The sequence below is a fragment of the Dryobates pubescens genome, chromosome 20, assembly GCF_014839835.1.
Source record: "Dryobates pubescens isolate bDryPub1 chromosome 20, bDryPub1.pri, whole genome shotgun sequence".
In the NCBI taxonomy this organism is placed as follows: Eukaryota; Metazoa; Chordata; class Aves; order Piciformes; family Picidae; genus Dryobates; species Dryobates pubescens.
This window is the reverse complement of record NC_071631.1, coordinates 15,182,185-15,206,674: the sequence shown is the minus strand read 5'-3', so window position 1 is coordinate 15,206,674 and position 24,490 is coordinate 15,182,185. Positions and strand designations below refer to the sequence as shown.

Here is a 24,490-nt window from a genome sequence, read left to right as displayed (position 1 = left end):
TTTGCACACCAAACGGGTGAAGATGCATCGATCAAGGTCTTTGCAGGAAGTGGGAAAGGGATCTAAAATATAAAAAGTGCTGTGATTTATTTGGTTGGTTTCAAAGATATCATTTATAAATTGTAAGCTGGAAAATGGGTCCTGCCTGAGTTTCTTAATTGCTTAGTGCTTAGTATTCCATTGAATCTGTAAGTATTTCGCCTCAACGAAGCCCAAGTGCTGTAGTGAAGACCCTCGTATAACTAACCAGCTTACTTCATTCAGCAGCTCTCGTAATGTCTCCAGTCTGCTTTTGAGTGATAGCCATGAACTATCCTTCAGACAGGAGACAGCCCAAATTTTGAGTTACACTGCCTGGTCTCTCAGTTTGGAGCACAGCTGAAGCAATCAAAGGTGTTTATGTTAATTGTAGAAGATCCTGTCCTCTACTGTATGAACATTTGTTCACAAATGCAAGTATTTTTGTGTCTTCCTGGAGAAATCCTTTTCTGGGTTTACCATAGCCGTCTGAAAAAGGAGAAAGCAAGTCCAGGCACATCAGTAACTACTTCCTTCCATGAGTCCTGATTCTGACACATTTGATACACTAGTTTGTCTTGAGGAGCTGGTTGGTTTAAGTGTTTGCATGAGCACTTCCAGTTGAGTATTGCGCAGTGAGCCTGCTTTTCTCTATTCAATGGGCACTAGTTACAGCAAGTCATATGCAAACCATCCCACTTAAATAGGGTATTTGTTGTGTCTGTTTTCATCTCTCTGGGTTACAGAGTTACAAAAATTGAGCTGCATTTTATTATCTTTAAACATTAGTTTATATTTAAGAAACTAAGACAAAAACTTGTGGCATCTGTCTTACTTGGAATAGGAGGGCAATCTGACAGTTTAAACACAGTGTTAATGGTCAGTTTGATTAAGCTTCTACTGAACCAGCACGGCTAGTATATGGGGTTTTGTGGAGATACATTTTTGTAGTACATCTAAAGCCTTGTCCTACTTCTCAATAAGAAAAGTTCTCAAGAAAAAAAGTATTTTTAATAGTAGTTCTGTTCAGATTCTTTAAAAGTGCATCATCTGATAGAATGTTCTTGATGAACATTCAACTGAAGAGATGTTTTTACCTTCCTCCTTATAGTCAGTCTGATAGTGTAGAGCTATCATACTAGTGTAGAGCTAACAGAGTTGGGTAACAGAATAGTTCAGGGACGGATGTGGAAGTGTTGCAGATAGATGTGCTGGGCTTCTTCCAGGTAGTTGCACTGCACTTCTGTATTTCAGCAAGTGTTCTATTTGTTGGGCCTTCAGGGTTCCCATCAGAGCTGGCTATGACAGGATGCACAGTGTTTGGTAGCGACTCCCACACTGGGTGATTCAGCCAGTGCAATGTGCTGCATGCTGAGTTTTACTCTGATCTCACTCTTGTAACATACGGATTGACTGGCTGCGTATATTACACTGTCAGCTGTGTGAGATGAGCAATTTTAGGTTTTTTGAATAGCAATCAGTGTAAGCTGGACCTGCATCTTCAGACTTCAAGCTTTTCCAAAAGAGTGAGGTAGCCTGTGGGTGTTGACAGGTGCTAGGCAAAAGAGAAACTTGTCTCATTTAAAAAAACCTTTAAGGTTGCAACTAATCTTGATGGTTTCAGGGCAAATATGTTTCTTGGCAGTCATCTTCGTAGAAGAGGTTTTTAGACATATTAACTTAATCAGCAAATAATTCCAGCCTTGCAACAAAGCTCATCTTAACAGTTCTTCCAAGTTTAAATTATTTTTTTGCTCTAAGAGGCTGTGCCATATTATGTTATGAAGAGTTAGAAGATTAAATTATTTTGCTACTAACTGAAATCCCTGAGAAAGCTCCTACTTCCATAGAGCCAGGATTGCACGTGTAGTCTTCTGGTGTTAAGATGCAATACAAAACATGTATGGTCAGCATATCAATTTGCAGTAACTTAAAAACAAGTGATTGTCATCTTGGTGTAGTTCATTCTCTGCATCTTCAAGGGATGATCATAAAAGCTTCATTAAATGCACAGTGTGCTCATCTGTCCTCGGAGGTATCTCTTTCCTCCTATGTGTGGCTTGTAATAAATCCATTTGGGACTTCCAATGCCCACCAGGTGTAAAATTTGGAGCTCTCAAGGTAGCTCACTTGTCTTTGGGACAAAGAGTTCCCATGGAAAACAGTTGGTTACTATTCATATGGAGATGTTCAGCAGGTGTGCTTAGTTTCCCGGAAGATGAATATTTGCAAGTGAATCTCTTCAGCTATTCCAGTAATTTGAACTTCAGATCCAGGTGTTTATGAAGGCATAGGTGCTATCCAATTCTAAACAGCTTCAGGCAATATTATTTTTATAATCTTAAAGATTGATTCTGAACTTCTCAGGAAAAGCAAGTTTTAAATCATTATAAAAATAATCTATGGAAGTACCTTGGAAGTTCTGCAGGTACTGATGTCAGCACTGTCATTGGTTCTGATTCAGGCCTATGTGATTTTAGCACACCAATGTTCTTAGGTCAGTAGTTTCCATTTATCAGTTCTACAAGGGATTATATATGTTTTTATTATATTTTCCACAAGTAAATTGTAACTCATCCTAAGATGTTTCCAGGGGAGAAGCATTGCTGTGGAACTACACACAGGAAGGAATGCTTAGGAGCTCATGGGGCCTGGGCACCGCATCAGTCAACTTACAAATTGAATTAATAATTAAACCTTGAAACAAGTACATATAATAATGTGATGCAATTGTGGCTGTGTCTTTGGAAGAAAAAAGAGAGAATACTGACTGTACAGCAGAATTCAAAATCTCTGGGTTAAGTAGATCCATATCTTTTTAATTCAGTGAAATCCTGCAGAGCGAGATAAAGTTAATAGAAAGATGCACACACATCGTGTTTGACTGGGGAGAGATCTAGGATGGTTATTGAATTTCCAGTTCTTAAAACTGAAACATGCAGGAGCTGTGGCAGGGGGAGAAATTTTACATACAGTGATGGCCCTACCACAATGTCTTGGTAAAAAATAACTTGACCTGTATTGCAGAGGACACAAGGTACCGCAGTGGCCTCACAGGCAGCTTCCATTGTAGTGTCTGCATTACGCGGAAATGTTACCATGCAAATCACTGCCACCATTCTTCATTCTTCAACAGGGACAGCAATCCTCAGTCAAGCTTTAAACTCAGAAATTAAATTGAGTTGATGTAATGCCAAAGGAAGGGATAGCTGTCAAATTATTAACATAAGAGTAGCTTTAAGTGGCCTGACTTCCTTATTGGCATGTGAAGAAGTAGAGAAGAGCAGCCTTTATGACTCAGTTCTTGCTTTGTAGTTGGAACAGAAGTCCATATCTCAGTCCTTGCATCAGCAGTCTCTGTTGCACACCAAACACATATAAAAGATCGTTATTTTATGCTCATTTGCAGCAGGACAACAGACAAAAGCAAAGGAATGGGTGAAGACAAAATGAGGGGAAAAGAAATGCTGAAGAGGAAGCAAGCCTTTGCCACATTATCCTTCTGGTTTTGCCACTATCTTGACTCCTTGCATCACTTCTCTTTATTCTGATTTAAATTTTTTAGAATCTGGGCAGCAGACAACATGGCAGATGCAGGGAGGTGGGGTAGATAATACAAAGACCTTATCAGCATGGGGAGGTGGAATCTGTGCTTGTTTCATACGATGATAAACTTGAGCTGTGGATTATAACATTGAGCTTAATATATTGATTGTCAAAAGCAAAAGTTTCCCAATTCAAGGAAGTGCTGATCTAAGGCAAATGAGAATATTGTGGATCTGGCATTTCTGTGTTACCTGAAAAACCAAAGGAACTGTTGAGCAGTCAGAAACTCCAGTGCATGTTACAGGAGGCACCTACTTGTACAGAATGGAAAAACTAGTTCAAAATGTTTAGGCTTTTGAAGCTCGTATAAAAGAATAAATTGGAGAACAAAGTTCTCAGAGTTGTTTGGGTTGCTAAGTTTGCCTTCTGAGCATAGCTACTAATTTTATTGTGGGGAGGCAAGAGGAGAGGAGGGAAGAAAAGGTTTTTAAAAAAAAAAAACAACAACCAAGCAAATAAACATAAAAGCCTTTGTTGTTCCTCCCCTTGCTGAGAGTTTCTGCCAGAGCATGGCCATGCAAACAGGTGATTAAGGGTTTGGCATACCTCAGGGAGGAAATACTCCAGCAGAAGTGAAGGCAGACAAGAATAAGGAGTTGAGGGAGGAAATATCCAAAGGAAGGGCAGGGGTCAAAGGTTCATAAAATGGAAAAATTAAGCCACAGAAGGTGACGCTGAACAGAATACCCCAAGCAGTGCTCGTGGCACCTTAGGGATATCCATGTCACCAGCAGACATTGCTCAGCAGGATGAGGAGGTGTCTCTGCCTGGAGACATAAGAGGCTGAAGAACTGAAATTGGCCCTGCCATTTCAGGAGGCTTCTTCCTCTCCCCACTTTCTGCCCAGTTCAGACTTTCTCCTCCTAGTGCTGTCAGTAACCAGGTTAATGTTCAGGCAGTATAACTAGGTTGGATAACCCTGAGGTTTAAGCCAGTGAGACCATCTGTGTGTAACACACACTTCAGGAAGGATCTGAATCTTCTCGAGCCATTTCTGACATATTAGAAATTTTTACCCTCTCACTTGTGGTGATGAATGCAGAATTACCTGGGATGGGGCTTCAGCAGTGAAAAAGGTGGTGAGAGAATGGGGGTGAACTTTGCCAGGAAGGTAAACCAGTTAACTTTTGTGAAAGCAGGAACTGGTGAGCGAAGTTTCTATTTAATGTTCCAGAGACGAAGATTTTGTTTAAAAATGGGTTGTAATTGCTTTTCAGTTGTGGAACTCAGAAGCTCATAGAGACTGTATGATTGAAAAGTCATGTGGCAAATACCACAGGTTTGGAATGCTTTTCAAGCAAGTGAAAAGAAAAGCAAAATGTACTTGAGTCTTTTATTATTCACATTTAAAAAAAAGACTGGGGCTGTGTTATTGGAAGAAAAACAGTTAAATATTCAGGAAGGTTTTATATAAATCATGCTGAAGTGGAGACAGCAGTTGATTTGAAAAGAAGTGTTTTGGAGTTGGTCAAGTACAAGACTTGCAGGTATTTTGTGATCTGCTTTCATTCTGAAATAGTTTTGAAGGGTTTTGTCTCATCAGGCAATGCACTCTGCTTGTAGCAGATTCTTCTCTAAGGACTCTTGTTTTTGCTTTGCAGGGGCTTGGGTGGAGAGTTGATGAGACCAGCTGGTGAGTATCACAGCTGTGGTGTGAAAGCAGAATATGTGCAATAATGAATTCTTCTGTTTGCTTTTTTCCAGTTTGTTTTGTGTTGAATAATGCATAAATGAAGTCTGCACAGTAATGACAAAAATACAAAGCTTGGAGGCCAATCTGAGTGCAGGTACACCAAGCTTTGGTTGCCAGCACATTTGTGAATAACCCTTGGGTTTATGTCATGCATTCTCTGCTTCCATTGTTGCACACTGAACTTTCTTCAGAGCTAAATTGGCTTCCTTTATTGATTTGGATTCCTCTCCAGAAGAGTTATGATCTGTCCATTAAGGCAGATGCCATCATGTAACTGATTTTATCATAATACTTGTGTGTGCAAAGTGAAGAAGAAAGACCATAGGAGAATTGTCATATCACAGCAGAGATGATGGGAAGTTCCCCTTGATTTTGAAGACTGTTACATAGAGAATCAATGTTTAAAGGAAAGGCTTTGCAGAAAAAATAATCCATCCAGGTAGCCTGGGTGGATAAAGAAATTACACCAACTTGAGTTTCCAGCTCATGAGTTAAAAGCAATGCTACATAGCAGATGCCAGCTTTGAAGATGGCTTGCCCATCCAAACTTAGTGGGGAAAGGGGTTTCAGTACCAAGATGGAAGAGTGATCAAATAGAAGGGGTGAAGGGGACAAGTGGATTTCTGCAGTCTTTGAATGAGTTTGCAGTCTGGGATCTGATGTTGCAGGCTGAAAGAAAAGGTAGGTTGTTGTAGTATGGTTTAGCTTTTAATCAGGGCAGTATTTCATCATTTTGGAGAAGTACAAATGACAGTATATTGGCATGATACAGCTGTGTAGGTGGAATAAGAGAAGAATTGAAAATGTTCCACAGATTGCCTGCATGTCTAATGAAGATGATGGTCTGAACCACAATAGAGCATGAAGAAGGGTAGAGAACTAAGGAGGAACCCTCCTTAGAGACTTGGGTTTAGTCACATAGTACTTAACTTTGTCTGTGAATAAATATTAGAACAAAGGAGCTGACATACAATATTGAATGGAATTACAGCACAGGGAGCCTGATTGTGTGACATGACCATAGTGAGAACTGAATTCAGGAGTAGATTTGGAACCCACTAAGTTGATTATAAATGAAGATGATGATGAACTGTGTATGGAGCCTGGAGTAAGATTCAAAGATTAAGTTGTGGGAGGAGAGGAAAACAAAAAGGTGGCATTATACAGTAGCCTGTTCTGTTCTTTCCTTCCTCTCCACCAGCCCTCCACCAACTCAAAAGCAGTTAGATAGTGAGTATGAATTTATACCCATCTGCTGTATTGGAACTCATCACCAGGAGGTTAATGATACTGTATTCCCCAAGTGCTGAGTTTTCATTTGAGCAATGCAGTCTATTGTACACTAAAAGCTTGCAGTGTTTAGTGTGTTAATCTCTACTCCCCAAAACAGCCTTGAAACTGCTGTTCTGAAAGGGGTGTTGTAAGCTTAGAACCCATTTAATTGTATACATTTGGAATAATGAGAACTTAATTATTGAAGTGACATTCTTTTGTGTTCCAAGTATCAAAGCAAATAAAGCTATGTGTAATTGTATAGCTCCTAGCACTGTGCAGGGAATAGATGCCTCACCCTAAAGGCCCCCCAGAATGCTAAGAAGCAGGAAAACCTTTTGTCTATATTTGAATAGTTTTTTAGTGGCTATAAGGTTATCTTTATCCAGGTTGGCTTATTAGTGATATTATAGTGATACATATTTACAGACTGGTAGAGAAACAGAAAGGTGCCTGATATGTACATATGCACCTTAAATGGCAGAGGGGAAAAAAAAACCATAGCACTGTGCAGTGGGCATGCATAAATGATGGGACTAATTCATATCAGACATCAGTTACTGCATTGCAGCTTCTGTTGTATAGAATCATCATAAAATGGCTTAGGTTGGAAGGGACCTTACAGATATCTGCTCCATCTCTCCACCATGGGCAGGGAAACCTCTCAACTACACTCAGTTGCTGAAGGCCTTATCCAACCTGACCTTGAACACCCCCAGAGAGCAGACATCCAGAGCCTCCCTGGGCAACCTATTCCAGAGTCCCACCACCCTCATACTGAAGAATTTCTTCCTAAGATCCAGTCTGAACCTACTCTCCCTTAGCTTGAAACCATTCCCCCTTGTCCTATTGCTGGACACCCTGATGAAAATGATCACAACCCTTGTAAGAATCACCAATATAATTCCCTTTTAGTTTCTAATCTCATGTGTTTTGGACTTCTATTTGCAAAAGTAATGCTAATGTATCTTAATGTGGTTGTGTCTTCAAAATTGCTGTAATTTATCCTTTTTTTTTTCTTATTTTTTCTTTTTTTTTGCATTTATCCAGTTATCAAATTTATTTTCTTACAGTCTGCACTTTAATTGAAAAGTTGTCACTGTCAAAAATGCCATTTAGAGGAGATCCGATAATCGGTATGTCACCTTTTAAATGACCTTCCATTATCTTAGTAGTTACTCATTAAGCTAAAGTATTAACAAATGATGTTTTTTTCAAAGAACCAAGATTAGAGGGGTTGGGTGGCCTGATGTAAAAATACCAGAAATATAGACAGATATTGCAACAAATGGTGATGTTCTTTGAAGATTTGTTTTGAGGCTCTTTACTAGCATGAATTTTTCAGCATCACCAGAGGCAATGTTTGCACTATGTATGCTGTAAACCAAACTGGAATGGCCATAGTAACTGAGAATCACAACCTCATTTATTTGGAAAACCAAAGAAATGGATCAATTTATAGAACTGCTGGGTTTTGTGAAAAATAAAATTGAATATTGATATTTGGAGAGTTAGAAAAATGAATGCCATTTATCTTCCTTACTGTTGCAGGTGGCTGGCAGTGGTTAATAAACGACAGCCTAAAATGTCACCCTCTTGTTTCAAGTGCAGCACAACAGCACATAAAGGTACAACAATTCCTTCTCCTTCATGTGGGCTCATTAAATACAGAATTAGAAATAGTTTTGCTTTCTGTCAGTGGATTGTTTTCCAAGGAATCTAATGGGTACTTGAACATTTGCTTCTTAGATTGGTAAGAAGGCTTATGCTTTTTCTAAAGAGATTGAATTCTTCAAAAGTCAAATGGAACTTTTTGATGAATGCTTGAACAGCTGTCACAAAGGTCGTTCCTGTAGGTACCTTTGGACAGAGTGATTGACAAGTGCTGGCATTGACAGTGGGTGGGTGGTGAGTAGTCGCTGGTGGTTACTTGAAGCTGCTCACTGTCAGCGGTATGGTTACATTGATAGGATGTCTTGGTGCACCTGTAATGTGTGCAAGATATATTTCAGTACTTTCACAGAACTTTTCTAAGAATTAGAATCTCTGGATGATGTCTTCAGGCCTTATATGTTGAGGGCAGCATTTGCTAACAGTAAGAACTTTGGTGTCCTCAGCCAGAGTTATTCAGGATTATGAGCTTAAATTTTCTATTGAACTCTGTTGCAAATCCTTTTGCTGTGATCTCAAGCTACTCTAATTCTGAATATTAAATCTGTTGGTGGATGTGTTTCATGCTGGTGTATGTACATGAATTGAACACTGCCAGTCGGGGAGGGGTTGTTTATAATGTTCAGTCCTAGGGGTTTTTTTCAGTGTTTCCCTTCAATAACTTTTTAGGGAAAGCTGCTTTGTTTTTCACCAATCTGGTATCAGTATTTTGAAGATGAAATAATTATTTATATTTTTTGTAATACTGTGTCCTTCTGGACGTCATTCAACTGAGACAAATGCAGCTGATACATTATTATTATTAGTGTCTTAAGTATTAGTTTAGCTTACTGGTACTTTTGAAGGAATAGGAGCAGAATCTGCTTTTTCTTTACATAGATTTCCTCTTCAGCTCTTCTTACACCAGTAGTTGGAGGAAATCAAAAAGTAGATATCAGTAGCTGGAGAGAATTAATTATTTTTTTAAAATAATCCACTTTTTTCCTTAACCTTTTAATTCTAATCACAGTTATCATAAAGTGTGACCTTAGTAAACACATGAAGTTCACAGTTTTGCCTTTGTTACTACAGGAGTCTGCAGTCTCGGCACTGGCTGCACTGTGTAATGAATATTACATCAATGAAAAGGGAGAAGCTGATCCAGCTCTACAGGGTAATGACTCATGTTTACAGTAGAGGCAGAAAATATTGGGCTGTGGTATTCAGATTCATAGATACAGGCAAAACTTTTTGCTCTAAATAATTTCAGAAAGTCTGACAAAGAATTGTGAGGTGGAAATCTTTTCTGTTTTAAAAAAAATCTGTAGTCAGCTCTGTCTTGGTTATGCTTTTATTTGGCCTCATGCTGCTCTGAAGCCTCTTCCACACATGGTAACAGAAGTGTCATTATACATCCAAACATCTTTTAAGAGAGAAAGAAAACTTGTGTATTTTCATCTCTGTGCCAGTGAAAGCTATTAATGACCATTAAGTTCTGTACATTGTGGGACTGAAATCCATTACTAAGAATACTCCCCCCGATGTTTGGTGTGTGTGTGTAAGCTACAGTGCAGGAGACATTCAATGACAATGCAGATGCCTTAGGTAAGTCAATTTGAGCAGGTCTAAACATGATTAAGGGGATTAGAAGAAAGAAAAGAAACAAGCTTTTGGTAAGATGTAACCAGTATTTTACTTTGGCTTGGCAGATTAAGATGAAAACACAAACTTTAGTGATTTGGAATTCTGAATCTAGGTCTGCAGTTTTATAGAATCCCTTCTTCTGCCTCTTGTTTATTTTCACCTTTTCTTGGTTTTATTTTTTTCTGTCTTAATATGTTCTGGTTTGGCTTTGATGGCTTTCTCTTGATATTCTTTCAGGATGGGTTGTATTAAATTAATACTGTAGATACTTCATAGACCATGTTGTTTTCTGAAGCTGAAGACTTGGAAGAATATGAACATGTGCATTACCCTTGCTAGCATAATTACCAAGCCATTTTAAGTAATGAGCTGCTCATTTCCTCCTTGTCATGTCTTAATTTAATGTCATTTGGCTAAAGTGTCAATCTTAAATTCACATCAATCTAAGGGAAGACTTCTCCTAGTCATACTAAGATCATCTTGTTGTCTAAGCAAGCATTGCATCTTCCTGTAGCCTCAAGACTATCTTACACTCCAGTGGTTTGGGAATTTTTAAATAATAGATGTGCTTATGTGAAGGTATTGCTAACCTCTGGACAGAGACCTAGTTTCCTTATGTCAGGAACTAGTTGAGGCCTGCTGATTGCATAGGGAATGAAAAAAAAAAAAAGTCTGTCGTGGGTTATGATTAATGTGTAGGTTCTTATGGTAACTTTTTTTTGTTCCTCTAGCAAATATTGCTCAATCACTTAAATCTTAGATGACAGTAAGCAATGGCACAATTATGTAATCTCCATAGGATCTCTGATTCTGTGTCTTTGAGGATTAAAAAGAGCATATCCAGTAAGGCAATTAAGACCATCCTCCTTCTTTTTCAACCACAGTTTGTCTATTGCAGCTATCTCATTTGTTCTTAGAAGCCTTTCTGGAGTGCCTTGGGTTTCTCTACGTTTTACAGAAGAGTAATATAGAAGATGAAAAATGTGGTAAAGGAAGTATTGTCTGTTAAGTCTAGGATAAAGACAACAGCAAAATGACATCGATAAAGTCCTGTGTCTTATTCATTCACCCTCATTTTCTTATTGCTTTTGTTCATTGCTGAGTTTCTTTTTTTTTGCCCCATTGAGTTTATTCTTGTGACTTTGTGCTGCTGCTCGGAATCCCATTGTCCCTGTTTGACATGTGACAATGTACGGAATCTGAGCTCAGCATCTCTGTGCCAGTGGTCCCTGCAAAAAGCCCAACTTTATTGTTGTCTCCTTATAAAAAGTGCTCTGAAGTTAGCTCATTGCTGAGGTGTGATCTCTGTGTGGGATGAAACCCTAAGTCCAATTAAGACTTTTCTGAGGGAAAATTGGCAAATAACTGACCTTCACAAATCCACAGACATCACTTTCCAACCACTGAACACTTGTCTATTTATGGAAAATGATCACCTGGAAACATAAAAGAACTTGTTCCCCTGTGTTTGTGCAGATATTTGTGCTTATTGCTTGGATATTTAAGGCATTAAAACTTCTTTTTTTTCAATTGGGAACTTTGTATTTTTCTCTCTCTGAATGACTGGGATTAGTCTGTCCAAAAATCCGACTTCATATTTAGACAACGTGAATTCAATCATGTAATGCTACCATCTCAAAATTTTTCTCTCTCCTTTTTTCTATAGGCAATTAAAGATACTCTGTATTTTAATTTTTATCATTTTAATGTTGATTTCTTAATTTTTAACAAATTCTCAATTTTTCTAGCTGCTCTCTTTGGGGGGAGCTTTATCTGCTGTGTTTTTTCGTTAGCCAAATCTGTGATCATCATGATGATGGTGATGTGGTAGTTGCTTTTTACTCTGCAACTGTGTTTTTTCTAGATGAGCTGGTGACACAGTACGTTTCAGAACTGCAAAACACGGAGGAAATGATTCGTTGTGGCTTTTCACGAGCTCTTGGGGCTCTTCCAAGGTTTCTGCTGAAGGGCAGGCTCCAACAGGTGAGCAAATACAATCGTTGTAATGAGAAGGAGGCACATGTGTTTTAAATGAAACCTATAGTGGTAATCAAATAAATAATAATGATCATAATTAAAGGTCTTTGTGAAAGGGTTTTGGATTCTAATGTACAGTAACTCCAGAAAATGATCATGAGTTTAGCTTGCCATACATTCCAATAATTAAAGTTTAGTCCTGCTTTAATTGTGTTAATGGAAAAGCCAGAGACTGAATTATCCCTTTGCTGTGCAGCATTTGTCCAAAGGGAAAAATGAGGCATGCTGACAAGTCCCAGTGAGAAACCAAACACTGTTGCCTGCTTAGTTCTCTTCCTATATCATCAAGCTTCTTTTAATGCAAGATCGAAATGTAACATTTGTCATAAATAATGCATTGGGTTTGAATACCTCAAACGTTGTGGGGGGTTTGGTTTTGTTTTTTCAGGTTTTGGAAGGTTTGAAAAAAGTGACCTTAATTACTCCTGCAGATGTGAGCTTTGCAGCAGCCAGAAGAGATGCCCTAATAGCAATTGCAAAGTATGTTTATCATCTTCATTTTTCTCTAATTTTACTTTTTCTTTATAATCCTGTTCATTCTGCTTTCTGTTGGGAGCCTTTAGCATAATTCTTGAAATCACTTTCACTGTGATACACACATTTTCAGTGTGGGACTGCATATGTCTCTGTTACTCAATACTTGTTATTTGGAGGATTATCACACATCTGAGAATGGAGTACAACTCTGGTGGTGTGGGTTTTTTGATTGATCAACTGACTAGAGGTGTTTAGAATATTTTATGTCACTGGATTTTTATTAAGCCGCTGAACAAAGCTGTGATCTTAATATTTCTCCTTGCTAGTGTTGTGATTTCCCCTCTGTTTTTCTCTCTTAAAAGGGTTTGCCAGACAATGGGTGTGAAGGGAGAAGGATCCCAGGAAGAATATGTCTGCAAAGATAATGTTACTCAGATTTATGCTACACTGCTTGGTGGTGTGAATGACTACACCACAGACAGCCGAGGAGATGTTGGAGGATGGTAAGATGCCTTACAAACCAAGACTTAAACTTAGCTGTTGCCTTTATCTGATTAAAACCTGCTGTCATTTCAAAACCTGTTAGAAACAGCTCCAAGCTTTTGGAGATTTGAGTCTAGGTAGAAATACACTGGGGGAAGAGGAATAGGAAGTGAAAGGCTGATGAGAATTTGTCCCTTGCCTTGGAAGTTAGGAAGATGGAGACCATTTTGGTTTAAGCTGAAGTTCAGCTGCCTTCTGCTTTTGTGACTGACATTGTTTTATCTCTGTGAATAACAGGAATGTATTTAGTTGTAAGTTGTGCAGAGACTGAAAGCGTTAGTTCTGTTTTTTTCAAATCAGTCATTTACTCTTGCCTGGTGAACTCTTGTTACACCGTGTTGTGGGGATTTTGTGCCAGGAGAGGGAGCAGTTGCATCAGGTGTTAGTTGCAGATTGTTAAGGCCAGGGACTCGACCCGAGATGGCGATTGTGCTGGGGGATTACAGACTCTTTGCTAAGTGTAGGCTTTCGATTGTTTCAGCTATGAGACTGCAAGAATGATTAAATCATAGATCTGCAGTAATATATCTACTAATGTGAAGTCTGTAGAAGGTTGTCTGTAGCAGTCATATTTTTGTGATATGCCTAGCTTGAAATAGTATTTGCTAATAGAAAGTCTCAAATTACCATAATTCGGGAATAAATCCACTATCTGCAGATTTAAAATACATGACACTGTTGCTGCTGTGCAGAAGGCTCAGAGCAGTAACAACCCTTGTACAGAGAAGCCATAACTAAGTAAATGAATGTGCTGCGTTAAGGTTATCTGTCTGTTGTTTAATTGACTTTAAGTAAAATGCTGCTTTCAGTGAGACTTCACATTTTTGTCTTGTATATGCATATTTACAAATTGAAATTACTGAATATGTTGCTTTAGGTAGGAGTCTATACAGAAAATATCAGCTCTATTTAACAGTATGGGTAACACTCCTTGTGTGGTATGGTAATGTACATTTGACCTGTCTGGCAACTGCATCAGGCCTCTCAGGGTGCAGAGATGGGTGTTCAGGATTGTAAATTAACAACCTGTTGATTGTTCAGATCTAGTATCTGGCTCTGCTTTTATTCCATTCCAGACAGGAAGGAGGGAGTGCCTCAAAAGTACTGGCATGAAATAATTTTGTTGGCTGAAAAGATTTCCTTATTTTCCCAGTTTAGTGAAGAAGCTCTTGTCTAACAGTGCTGAGTCTCATGAAGGGCTTTGGTGTTTAGTTTCCATTATATCCTTGCAGAATGTTTGTATGAATTAACTGATTTGGATGTTTCTTCAGTCACTGTCCTCTTCTTTGAAGGGTGTTTTCAGCTTTAGTATGAGAACATGAAGCAATTTCCTTTTAGTTTAACTGAGTGGCATCTTCTGTATTGTAACTGGCAGCTTAGACTCATCTGGCAGCTGAGACTCAAAAGGTAGGAAAGACAGAGAATTACTGAAATGAATGGCTCCAAACTAGGTACACTGTGGCTGTGGCAGAGTTCGCACAGCTCACAGATGATAGCTGTGACCTGTGAGGGTAATTGCTGCCTTGCAGCGAGGGTGTGTACTTCTCCTTGCTTATCATGCTTCTTTCTGTGGGCAAAGCAGTCTCAGTTGCTTGCTCCCTTCTCCCTGCTGCAAGCAAAACAGCTCAGTTCTGGAGCAGTGGCTGCATTCAGCTTCAGCAGTCATGCATAGCATGCTGATCCCTGTTCAGATCTGGCATGGTAATACCTGATGCCAAGTACATATTGTGGGAGTTTGGGAACTTTTTGGTTAGCCTCATATTTCTTTTTACATCTGTTTTAGAATTCTGTCCTGCTCACTCTTTATTTTATTTGGTAGCCCCAGGTTTGCTTTAAAAGAAAAGACTTAATCACAGTGGCATTCTCCTCTTTAGGACTCCTCAATGCATAGCTTGAACGAGGGGACAGGTGCTGTAAAGAACATTTTGTAATGTAATGGTAATCCATGAGGAATGGGAGCTACTATAACACACCTTACAACCCACTGTTATCTTATGTAGGAGGAAAAGTTGACTGTTTTTCTGGCGCAGTATGTGTCACACTGGAGGCTTTCTTTGCCAGCAATCATTGGGTGGTTTATGCTGCTGTCAAACTTTAGTGCTTGTGCTCTGCAGAGTCATTATCGGTGACTGAGATCTCATCGGTTCTGGTGTGAGCTGCAGTAGTTACTTGTAACTGCTCTGTCTGTGAGCAGAAAGTGAAGTGTAAGTTCTACAGCACAAAGCAGAAGGAAGATATTTTGTGCCATGTTGGTACTAGGCACTTTTTTTAACTAACTTGGCTTGTGTCTTCAGGGAACTTCACTACAATATTGACAAATGCATTGGAAAAATACACAGGGCAAATAATCCAGACTGCTCTGATCAGCCTGAGTTAATATTTATGTGTTTGTATTTTTCTTGTTTTATGTAGTAATACCCCAGCTCCTCAGCCTTCAGCACTGGCTGTTAATGTTGTCATATGATGGGGAAATAATAACACAGGACAAGAAATCAGAGAAAAGTAGGTGTGTTTGACATCTGAAATGTAGAAGAGGAAACAAGGATGCAAAGTAGTAAAGATCAAGAGCAGGTCATTCCAGCTTGTGCAAGGGAAGAAAGAGCTTGGCTTTTCCTCTCCTCTTTCCTAAGCTGGAGGTGAATGGGTCTGGCTCAGGGAATGTGGTAACACAAGAGAGGGAGGTGTAGCTGAAAGAAAATGCAAGAGCAACCATACAGGGTGGGAAGTCAGAGAAAGGAAGGAGATATTAAGCTGTTTGCTCTCAAAATGGAATGAGATACTGAAGTAGATAAGAACCTGGTGAAGTATAATTAAGTATTGAAGTTAACTTCCACATCTGACAGCTCTCACTTAAGTTCCCCATACCTGTTGTTTAGCCTTCTGTCTATGTCTTAATTTTAAAACAAAACAAAACTCTGCAAAGGGGAAATTTTCAAAGAAATCCTGAGGAAGTTCAATTCCCAACATCCATTACAATTCTAATGTGTTTTGAGTTTCAGATTGTTTTTAAGCAATGCCAGCCAAAATCAAGCCAAGAAACATGTAAATTAAAGGGGGAGGGGAAATCCTTTCTCATAGCAAACCGTTGGCTGCTAAATGCTGTTGTGGTCTCTCAATTATGAGTGTGTTCTCATTTTGTTTCTTCTAAACCATAGACTAAGATGGAAAGATATGGTGAGAGCTGCCATTTCTCTGCAGAGGCCTTGTCTTTGGTGTCCAATTTTTATCTTTCTTTAATGGAATCGTGGGAAAGTTTAACCAACTTTGCTTTCCATATGCAAACTCTGTTTCTTTTGACAGATTATTTGCTGGGACTTGTCCAATCTGTCTACAGGTGTTAGACACTAATATCTCATAGTCAGATACTATATGAGAAACTAGGAAAACACACTTTGATGAAAGATGACCAAACTTGTATTAAGCTGCTTAGGAGAAAATGATGTAACTTACCTTTTTAACCACTATAACTCATGTCCTGCCCAGTTTTAAGATTGTATAGACAACTATTTTCAGCTCAGCGTGGGGATCAGAAACAGGAGTATTGCTTTTCACAGAGGTTTAAGTTTTCAAGTATTTCACTTCTTTTTCTTCTCTTGGATTAAGTATTACTGAGAAAGGATGACATTGCTGTGAGTGACTAATGTGATTAATGGGTTGGTCCTGGTCTTCTGCAGGATCATATAACCACTTGAAGATCCACTATAGTACTGCCCATATCTTAAGAAAGAAACTACATTTAATAACACATATATTGACAAAGCGTGTGGTTTAGAACAAGCATATTGATTTCTATTTTTTAACTGAAATTACAGCTTTCATCTTTTATATATTGATGTTTTATTTAGACATTCTGAGGGCAGAAAATCTTCAGGAGCAACTTAGCATTACCGTAGCTAATCTTCTTCATAAAACTATTGCTTAGCACAGAGGTTGAAGTCATTTTGAGTCACCTTTTTTTTTTTTTTTTTTTTTTTTTTTTTTTTTTTTTTAAATGTTGAAAATACTGAGCTTGAAAAATTACAAGAATACGACACTTTTAACAGTGCCTAAATATCTGAATGCCACATTGCGGGCTGGCCTTTTTTAGGGGATTGTTTGAAGCAGCCAAAGCATGTTGGTTTAAATATATCTACTTGCACAGTAAATATTACTCATCATTATCAAATGTAACCTTCTTGAAATAAAGAATGAGCCTGATGACATCTGGCTAGAATTAAAAATAAGGTGGTGAGGAAGAAGGCTTGCCTGGAAACTAGGATGACTGTTGTACCCTTGGTCCTGTCTGGGCTTCACTTCAGAAAATGGGGTTGGAGGTACAACTCTTCCTCCTCTTCCTCCCAAAAACTGGATAGTATCTCTCAGTGGTCACCACTTTCATTATTTTATTTATTTATTCAGCCAGTATCTATCTCAACTGCTGATGTACCATTCTTGAAATAAATCCTGCTGTAACTAATGGACCTCTGTTTCAACAGGGTGCGTGAAGCTGCCATGACAAGTTTAATGGAAGTGACGCTCCTGCTGGTGCAGAATGAAGCAGAGTTAATTAATGCCAACATGTATGCTACTTGTACTCTTTGTGTCTTATCTCCTGTAACTACATTCCAGTCCATACAAGAAAGCTTTGCTTATATATTGTGGATTTCCTCTTTAACTCAGTGTGACAGAACTCTCATTTAAACTGCATTCTTACCCTGAGAGGTTGGAATAGATGATCCTTGAGGTCTCTTCCAGCCTGGTATTCTATCAATCTATGAAGCTTTTGATGCAAGTGCATGAAGCTTACACCCATAGAGATGCTGAGGATATTGCATCTGTTTTTCAGAGAGACTGACCTGATGGAGAGAAACTGGGTGGCATTCCCACCTTTGGAACACAGTGCATCTGGGAGATTTGGTGTACACTTGCTGCCTCTGGGGAGCTTGCCAGTATTGTTCACTTAAATAGAAAGCAAATTTGCCTGCTTACCCAGAGCATTGCATCATTTCTTTGGAATGTGATAAAATGTGGAGATGACTTTGTGTTAATTTCTGTCTTTGTAGAATTATTAGTAAGGAAATACAGAAATAAGATAATCTACACTGAGCTCCTGATTTTTTAATTTCATGGCAGCATACTTTTACTATTAAACAAAAAGCATACTTTCCAGTTTTTAAGCATAGCTTGAGCTGCAGCAAAGTTTCCTAGTAATGATGTTGGTTTATGGACAGAGCTTGCAATGATTAGCTGAATATTTACATTATTTCTTTTTGAATTTTAAAATCCCAATCTTTTAAGGACACTTTGAAGGAAAATACTGGATCCTCTAAGAATGCACTACTCAGCCAGTGCCTTCTCTCCATGGGCTTCCTCCTACTGGTCTACTGCCAGCCTAGATTATTCATTATTATATGTTTAATTTTGGGATATGTGAGACTTAGGATAGCTCTAGTCCTCTGCTAGGTGTGCAGTTCTCAACTTGAAAATGCACTTGTCTCAGAGTCCTGCTCTATTTCTATCTGAAGAGTAGCAGTTCATTCAAACCCTAAAGCACCTTCCTGTCTTGCTGGGTGAAAGGTGGTATATGAATATCAAATATGGTGATCATGATGTTTTTTAACTGATCTGTGGAAGACAGAACTTTAAAGATTCTGTCACCAGATTGCTATCTTGAATGAGTTGTACTTTCATTACAAAGATTTAAACCAGAATGCTTCCATATTTTATTGTTGAAACAATTTAAATGCACATTCTGTTGATTAAATTATGTGATTAATTGCTTTCTTCTTTGCAGCTGCAAACAGATTATGTGCTGGCTGGCTCAACAGTCAGCTGAAAAAATAGATAAATTTCGAGCTCATGCAGGATCTGTGTTCCTTACTCTTCTGCATTTTGACTGTCCTCCAGTTCCATACATACCTCATCGAGAGGAGCTGGAGAGGATATTTCCAAGGTAATATATTGAAAAACATATCCTAGACAGTGAAACTCAAAGGTAAATGCACACAGTTACACCTAGCACAGGCAACCTGACATGATTTTTGTGCCCATGTGTGCTCTGTGTGAGGAATATTTGGTGCCGTTTACCAGAATTTCAGTCAAGTGTCCGATGAATATGTATAAACATATGAAATGTTCAAAAGAACTTACCCTGTGGGTTCCTGTTAAAACCATCTTTTTTTAAGGCAGTGGGTCTTATGTGCTCATGCTGCATAAGCTTTCTCTGGATCAACCCCAATAATGTCTGAATGCACCAGCCAGTTTTGTGGGGATGGTAGAGGTCATGTCAGTAGTAGATGGGAGACCATCAGTAAAACAGAACTGCTGGGAGCTGTGGTTTGGTCATCCTGCTGTTTATGAAATGTGTGGTTTATAATCTCATTTTCACTTCATAATGGGAGAGCAGGAATTTATTGGCAGTCCCTTCCTGAATTTTTTTCCCCACAGACTGGAAAACACTGATCATAATGGTAATTTTTAATGAATTGTGTTTTTTTTAACCAGGCTCTAGTTGCAGCAGTTTTCCAAGATGGAATTTCTAGTAAGCGTAACCCATTGCTGAATGGGGATTATAATGTCTGACTGGGTTTAGGAACATCCTACTTGGTGTCCCTGTTCTGTTAAGTCAGCGGAATCTCAATCTCCTACAATCCAAAAGGTGCTGGACTGTGCTGGGGTGTATGTGTGGCAGCCTTTCCTGCCCTAAGCCTGTCTTTGAGTTAGTTGTTTACTAGCTGTTGATGGCAGAGAACTCTGAATGGAATACAAGAAAGAGAAATTGTTCCCTTGATGTAGAGAAAAGTGTAAATGAAAAGGAAGCTGTGGTTCAAATCCCATTTCTGATTGGAACAAGAACTTGAAGATTGCTTCACTTTGCTGGCAGTGGCTGAACCTTTGATTTGTATTTTCCCCATGTGCCAAAAGGCCAAGGATTGCTTTGATTTTTAGGTAACTCAGACTTCTTTCACTGGATGAGAAGCTATCATAGGAATGGAGAGCAAAGGTAGTGCACATGAATAAGGTTTGTGGGTTTTTTCCTTCCCTTTATCCTAGGTCAGAGAAAGAGACTCTGAACTGGAACGCCGCCTCGGAAGCTTTCCCTCGCATCACCCAGCTGTTGGCCTTGCCAGCATACCAGTACCACGTGCTGCTGGGGCTCTCAGTGTCTGTTGGAGGACTGACAGAGACAACGGTAAGGCAGCAGAGTGGCTTTCCTCTCTGCTAGGTGGATGCAGTTACCTGATAAAGCTGCTGACCTGTTGCAGTGGGTATTGCAGAGGGTTAGCTCCGTGACTGTTTCCCCTGTAAGATACTATTTTTAAAGAAGCCATCCTTTAAACCTGGTGGGCTTTGTATTTTTTGTGTTTAAGGGTATCACTTCCTTGACTTACTGAGCATGCAGGAAATGAAGAGTATGAACACTTTGGTTCTCATCTCCTGGCCTGATAGAACCTGAGAGTTCCAGCCTGTTTGCCTGGTCAACTAATGCATTAATTTGCTCACCCTTCCTAGCTATTAATGGAAGAAGAGCAGTTCAGCTAAATAATGTGGTTGCTAAATGAAAGGTGGTTGCTAAATGAAAGGTGATTGCTTTTTGTGACTGAGTGTCTGTTTTCATTTGTAACCTGCTTTGAGCTGTTAACTCTGAAGTTGTCAATAGCTGTTAGCAGCATGTTCAAATTATGTATTTTTTTTTAATACACTTCCTACCAGAGAGAGATACCAGCAGATGCATTCCAAAAATCATTTAATGTCTGTCTGAATCCTCTGAGCTTTGCAATTGTTATTTCATTCTTCTGTGCATGAACGCTGTCTTTATCAGTGGTTTTGGTAGTCTGTTTTGCTGCCCAAGTCTTGCTGACTGTGTTAGAATTGTAGTGTATCTTCTGTCCCTGCATTACAGCTTGCCTTGCTAGGTTCAAAATTTGTGGTTCCAAGATATTTCAGCTGTTGTTATTTGATGTAGCCAAAGATGTAGCATAGATGAAAACAGTTGCAGGTGTAAGGTCATGGTTCAGGATGACACTGGAGGGAAATATCAGGCAAGTGACTGAATATTCTGGACTGTCAGTTAAATCTTTAAATTTCAGTGGTCTTGTAACAGGAGAGGAGGTCACAAGTCAGCACCCCAACAGTGTTTAAGTGTGTTGCTAATTAAGATTGCCATCTCTAATTAAGAAAGCTGGTAGAACAGAGCTGTGTCAGGAAACGCAGCTTTTGTGGAGAGAGAACAGCTCCTGCTGGGTTCACACAGTTGGGTCGGGGAGGTAATAATTTTGAGCTTGTCTCCCATGGCTTCCACTTTCCAGGCACACCATGAGCTGTTCAGAGTATGCCCAAATGATAGGTTATGAGTGGTGCTGTGGATTCTGTGCTTGGGACCAAGACAAGTCCATAAGCCTTTGGGGTTTGTGTAGCTGAGGACTTGATGTCTCTGCAGCCTCATGTATTTCAACCAGTTCTGAGAGTTTTAATGTTTCTAAAATGCCAACTAATTATATAGGAATGGCTATTTTAAAGCTCTGAAAACAGATGCTTGTTGGTTTGTGACAATAATTATCAGATAGACAATGTAACTCTTAACAGATTTTTCTTTAATAGTAGACATGCACATGAAATTCAGCTTTCAGTCAAACACAGTTAATTATAGGAGGCTCCACCAAAACCAAAGTTATTCATAGAACTATAAAAAGGAAGAAAATTTGTGGAGAAACAGACATGCTGGCTGCTAACTGAGGTCACAGAAAAATTCTCATTCAACAGTTTAATATCTTTTGTTTGTTTGTTAAGTTCCAGTTGTGCTTGGGTTTGAAAACTGTAAAAAGTTCAGTTACTTGTAGCTGCCTTCCCTTGTTACCATTTGCAGCATGGTTAAGGGAAGTCTTCTGTCCTGTTTTCAAAATACAGTTTTGAAATGTTAACTTTTGGTGACCCTGCATTTTTCTTGAACACTAAAGGCTTGTTCCACTTAAAATACACTCAAGGACTTTGGCTTTAGAAAGAAGATGACCTAATTCTCTTTTGAGCCAGATAGCAGAGCAAGAGAGGCTCCAAGTGTAGGGTGCTTCACTTGGAGTTATGCAGTGTGTGGTGAATCACATTTGATATATAAGACGTGATCTATAAACCTGAATGGCTGTGCCTTACAGTGACTCCTGTTTCACTGGTCTGTCAGAGTGTTCTTTGCAGAGTATCCAGGGGCTGATTTAAAGCATTAATAGAAAGTTTTAAGTACTGTTCTTATTAAATCCATGTGAATGATGAAAATTAAGTCTTGGGTGAAGGAAGATAGTTATTGAAATATGTATTCCTGCAGTAACCCCTGTGTGTTCTTGTGATAGCTCCTTTCTTCCCTCTCACTTAAAAACACATATGTGCACAGACACAGATGGACTACAAAGTGAGAAGATTCTTGTATCCTATGGGAGAATCTGAGTTCAAATGTCAGTTTAAGTCATCTTGAGGAACCAGTAGCAGAAAGGCTCCATTGTAATTGAGTGGTCAGTGGCTATTTTTCCATAGCTAAAATTGCTCTGCAGTATATTTAGCAAGAGTAGGTCTTTGTTTTGCTTGTAAAAGAGATGTTCTGAAATGAGCTGTGTGGGGTATCTCAGAAACATTGTGGTGGCAGCACAATTGCTGAAAGAATTGTAGCTGGAGCATTTGAAGTGATCTGGAAAAACAGAAGATGTCATTCCCTTTGGGATTTGGCATTCTGCTACATTGCCTTGGTTCAAAGGGCACGTTCTCTGTGTAAAAGAATCTTCTAATTATATATCTGGCCCACAATGATGCATATTTTCTATGGCTGCAGAAAAAGTCCTCTCAGCATATGGAAATCAGAGCTATACAATGGTGTTCTTTCTCCAGTTCACAAACCCTCTACTTACAGGGGTCACGATATGATTTTGATAGAATTTCGTTATTGTTGAACTGCACCACACTGAGAATTCTGTTAAGGCACAGAATGTCCTGCAATTCCCCTGCCCCCATCAAGAGTCAAAACTGCATTTCACAATGTGTTAAGGGGAAAAGAAGAAGAGGGGGGGGAAGGAAAAAGCAAAGGACAGAGTAATTTCTTTGAAAATGACTTTTCTCCCAGGCTTCCAACATGAGGTGCCCAAGACTATAGCTATTGGAGAGGCTACTGAGCATCTTCAGTACATGCTCTTCCTTTCTTATCATGCCCCACTGGCTTTCTTTTATCAAGTCTCTCCAAGATGGTACTGCAAAATGAGAGTCAGAGCCCTTGTGTGGATTGGGCATCTTTGTGGCTAACATCTCAGGGGAGACCTTCTTGCTCTCTACAACTACCTGAAGGGAGGTTGTAGCCAGGTGGAGGCTGGTGTCTTCTCCCAGGCAACCAGCACCAGAACAAGAGGACACAGTCTCAAGCTGCACCAGGAGAGGTTTAGGCTGGAGGTTAGGAAGAAATTCTACACAGAGAGTGATTGCCCATTGGAATAGGCTGCCTGGGGAGGTAGAGGAGTCACCATCATTGGAGGTGTTTAGGAGGTGACTTGATAGGGTGCTTGGTTGCATGGTTTAGTTGATTAGGTGGTGGTTGATAGGTTGGACGCGATGATCTCGAAGGTCTCTTCCAACCTGGTTTATTCTATTCTGTCTAGCTGAGATTTGATTGCTCCCTTACAAACTGCATGCCTGAGATAATTTTATTTAGGCTGTATCAGCCCCACTTGTTGCCATGAGATTCTGTTTGGAAGTATTGAACTCAGGTTTGCAGCAAGCTGACTAGGAAACAATTTCATGCAGGCTTGTGCAGACACCTTATGGATACACTGTGCACCTGTCCAGAGCTGTAGCTGCCTCCTGCCCTTGCTGCAGCTGCACTTCCTCATACTTTTTCCCTTGGTTCAGGAGGTAAAATCCTTAGGAATTAATTTTATCATCAGATGAATAGGTCTCTTTGAACACTGTTGGTCTTATCATGTATTGCCTATCATTGAAGTGTCTACTATTAGCTTAAATGATGGGAGAGTCAAGCTTGGCAAACCTTGGTTTTACTATGTTTAATAAGAACAAGGTCGTTCTCAGGCCTCCTTTTAAATTCTTATCCAAAGTTGTCTCAGTTCCAACCCATTAACCTCCTAATTTCCTTTCCCAGTCCTTGTGAAACCCCAGGGAAAGGTAAATGTCACACATTTGATGTAGTGTGAATTGTGTTCTCTATAGAAGAGGAAGAAATGTGGCCCTGCTCTTCTCTGCAAAGACTCAGGAGCAGTTGCAGTCACAGCTCAGATGTTGTCCTCACAGGTTATCTGGGAAAAGAGGAGTGGTGAACTGAGGGGGAAGCACGGATTTTATCTTGTTGTGTTGGAGTTTCCTCCAGCAAAGCTCCTGTGGTCTGTGCTGACTATTTGGAAAATGTCCCATTTTAAAATCTCCCAAGCAGTTTTATGATGGTTTATCCACACCTGGACTTCTGTGGTGCTTAATTACTCACTAATGAAGAAATGCTGCTTTCATTACATAGCTTTTCTGATTTTCCTGCTGCTCTTTCTTGGGTTTGCACAGCTTTGGAACATCCTACGTGCAGCTAGGCTTGCCCTT

At 39.4% G+C, this 24,490-nt stretch overlaps 1 protein-coding gene across 1 annotated transcript in view; it reads left to right on the top strand.

Annotated features, from left to right (window-relative positions):
- TBCD (tubulin folding cofactor D) overlaps positions 1-24,490 on the top strand; it is a 117,312-nt gene that overhangs the window by 78,065 nt on the left and 14,757 nt on the right. The window contains exons 23-32 of the mRNA XM_009898022.2: positions 5,226-5,257; positions 7,663-7,725; positions 8,141-8,217; positions 9,332-9,413; positions 11,748-11,866; positions 12,309-12,400; positions 12,760-12,900; positions 17,416-17,499; positions 18,714-18,872; positions 19,973-20,111. Coding sequence (XP_009896324.2) covers positions 5,226-5,257; positions 7,663-7,725; positions 8,141-8,217; positions 9,332-9,413; positions 11,748-11,866; positions 12,309-12,400; positions 12,760-12,900; positions 17,416-17,499; positions 18,714-18,872; positions 19,973-20,111 — 988 coding nt within the window. The remainder of the gene's footprint in view (positions 1-5,225; positions 5,258-7,662; positions 7,726-8,140; positions 8,218-9,331; positions 9,414-11,747; positions 11,867-12,308; positions 12,401-12,759; positions 12,901-17,415; positions 17,500-18,713; positions 18,873-19,972; positions 20,112-24,490) is intronic.